Source organism: Primulina eburnea, chromosome 11 (genome assembly GCF_022965805.1).
Source record: "Primulina eburnea isolate SZY01 chromosome 11, ASM2296580v1, whole genome shotgun sequence".
Lineage (NCBI taxonomy): Eukaryota > Viridiplantae > Streptophyta > Magnoliopsida > Lamiales > Gesneriaceae > Primulina > Primulina eburnea.
In genome coordinates, this window is record NC_133111.1 from 40,058,095 (window position 1) to 40,061,180 (window position 3,086).

Consider the following 3,086-nt stretch of genomic DNA (forward strand, 5'->3'; position numbering starts at 1 on the left):
AAGTTTATATACTGATATATGTTGGAGACCAAGCTTTTGGCACCAAAGGGAGAATGGTTGTCTCGATTTTCATGCATCTTGAACTGTACTTGGTTGCACAGGTTTCCTGATAATTGCTGTGGATAATCTGCATAACTTGTTAGCGGAATTGGAACTCAATTTTTATGGCATCAGCATTGGCAGAAGACGAAGTTTGTTCATATTTGTGGCACTAATTATGATGCCTACGGTTTGGATAAACAATAGGAGAACTATTTTAGCGTTAGCTCTAAAGTGGCTATCTACATTGCCCTTGTTAGTCCTTAAAATAAGCACTGATGCTAAGGCCAATTATCGACGGATTCGAAGATCTGATACAATCTCATTGTGGAAAGAAATCTTATGGTCTTTTTGTAAGGACAATCTTGGTGATCAGCAGTGCCGTTGTGGCCTTAACATTACCATTTTTGGGTATCGAACGTCACTTGTTGGAGCCTTTTTTAGTGTCACAGCTTCGATATTACTTCCATGCTTTTGCTACTTGAAGATTTCGGGTGCTTATAGAAGATTTGGCATTGAAGTGGCGATTATCGGATTCATAGGGTTGATGGGACTTGCTATCCTTGTTTGGTACCCACACGTCTTTGCTACAAATAATCCAAAATCTATAAATGTATAGGTTTTGGAATTTGGATAACCACGCTTTGCATTCTGAACAGAAAATTATTAGGCCCAAGTGTTTTTTCTGTCCAAAGTTTTCAACATGGAACTTCAAATGCCATACGTTAGACGAGTAGAAACATAGCGAATAGTTGCAGCACTTGTTTTGTTATAGCACAGTGAAACAAAAACTGAAAGTTGAAGATTATAACATTTTCTGTTAAATATTCAAGGAACCCAATGCTATTTTCTTGATGAATGTCACTTATATACTATTTTCCAACAGTAAATCGCATTCCATATAGTGTTCATGTCTCCATTGAAAAGAGTACTCCAAGGACTCGTCAAAATTCATTGATGAATGAGTATTCGCTCAAATTTATCATTTTTACATGCAGATTTAATCTAGTCAATAACAAAAAAAATTCCTCACAAGCAATACAAGAGTAATCTCCAGAAACGAATCTATAGTTAGATCCACCTACCTCCAGACAACTCTCTCCGGCCATCTTCTTTAAACCTCTGTCTCTCATTGTAGCTCTCAAATGCTCCGCTTCCTTCCACATCCCCACTTCGGCATAATTATTTGCCATCATTACTAAATTTCCACTCCTCTTGGGTTCCAGTTCAATTAGTATCTTTCTAACCTTCTTACCCACCCCACAATAGTCGTTTATGTCATGAATATTGCATGCACAGAGCAAAGTTCTCCACACGACACTATCAGCTTCAATGGGCATACACATTATAAACTTGTATGCTTCTTTAAGATGGCCGGCACGGCCTAAGATATCAACCACTGCACCAAAATGTGCCATCTTTGGCTTGATCCCATGCATGTTCTCCATTTCGTGAAAATAACATTTTCCATCTTCTACAAGTCCAGCATGACTACAAGCACAAAGAACCCCAAGAAAGGTCACATGATTAGGCTTGATCAAACAATTACCCATCTCAGTGAAAAGTTCGAGGGCACGATTTGCATAGCCATGTTGTGCAAACCCAAGAATCATTGAACTCCATGTCCACACGTTTCGATATACCATCCTATCAAACACTAATCTTGCATAATTAACTTCTCCAGACTTCCCATACATGTCAACAAGAGCGGTACCTAACTGACAATTTATCAAAATACATTTTGAGATTATTTGGGAATGGATCCATTTTCCTAGACTCAAGTTACCAAGCTCTGCAATGGCTGAGAGCACCACTACCATGGTAGTCTGGTCTGGCTCAATCCCACTGTCCGTCATCTTAATGAAAACCTCAATCGAATCGTAAAACCACGAACTCTCTATGCAGGCCAAGATCATCGAGTTCCAGGAGACAACAGTTCTATACAACATTTCATCAAACACTTTGTATGAATCTACAACTTTCTTACAGGACCCATAAAAATGAATGAGAGTATTCTGTACATACACATTGAAAATGTAACCATGCTTTGTCACATCTCCATGAATCTGTCTCCCCTCGTTTAATCCCGAGAACGAAGAACTCCCCTTGAACAGAAAAGGGAAAGTATGCTCATCGGGTCTAATCCCCAAACGCCGCATATCAACAAAAACCCATATGGCCTTTCTTTCTGAACCACGATTCGAAGTGGCGTAAGCCCTTATCACGTTGTTCCATGAAGAGGGTTCCAAGATTCCCGATGAATATAAAGTGAACTGGGCATGATTGATTAAGTTAACTTCATGATTTGTCCTCAATGCATTCGAAGTACAAAATTGGATTATTCTTTCTGTTATATCAGAATTATGTTGGAGCCCAGAGATCAAGATCTGCGCTCGAATCTTGAAGAATTCCTTCAGAGAAGAGCAAGAGTTTAAGAGAGCAATGAATCTTTGCAATATTAAAGAATCGGAACTGTAGTTTAACGGCTTCGGCGGGTGAACTATACTGGCCGTTGAGATAGTTAATCGAACCATGCCAAGCCCAAAAACCAAGGGTATCCACTCCAATAAATCTCATATAATTCAAGTTCGTTCTTAGTTTAATAAACTCTTTTATTTTTTTTTTCCACTTTTAGTCTTTTTCATTGGTACGTTGAAGAGCTGATGTAACATCGGATGATCAATCCAATTGAACTCGTAATTTATTTGGGAGCTATGAGTTTAGTAAAATTCAAGTTGAATGATCATTTCATAAACATGAGTTGGCCTAATACGTAACTAAATTATAAAATCACGTGTATCAGTATTTTCAATTCCTTGTCAGATTTCTAAGTACTTATTAATATCAAGTAATAACTACAAAATCATCTTCTACACCAATAATTTTAGCACTTTTAAATTGAATCACTAATGAATGTTTCTCGAAGTAAGCACGACTAAACTTGTTTAAATTGTCTTTTACTCTATCTAAATGATTATTACATTATGCTAATTATACCATTTTGTTTTCAATCGATTCACATGACTTGAATAATATCTAAATATCGC

The 3,086-nt window shown here is 37.4% G+C and overlaps 1 protein-coding gene across 2 annotated transcripts; it reads right to left on the minus strand.

The window, feature by feature from the left end:
- Positions 1-11: 11 nt before the first annotated feature.
- Positions 12-2,620, minus strand: LOC140804628 (pentatricopeptide repeat-containing protein At2g36730). 2 transcript variants are annotated; one of them, XM_073160702.1, is made up of 2 exons: positions 1,125-2,620; positions 12-724 (listed from the first exon to the last, which is right to left on the minus strand). In XM_073160702.1, the coding sequence occupies exons 1-2, from the start codon at positions 2,571-2,573 to the stop codon at positions 500-502; spliced, it is 1,674 nt and encodes a 557-aa protein (XP_073016803.1). In that variant the 5' UTR covers positions 2,574-2,620; the 3' UTR covers positions 12-499. The 2 variants fall into 2 exon arrangements, with proteins under 2 accessions (XP_073016803.1, XP_073016804.1); XM_073160703.1 differs by having other exon boundaries at positions 15-626.
- Between the last annotated feature and the right edge of the window lie 466 nt (positions 2,621-3,086).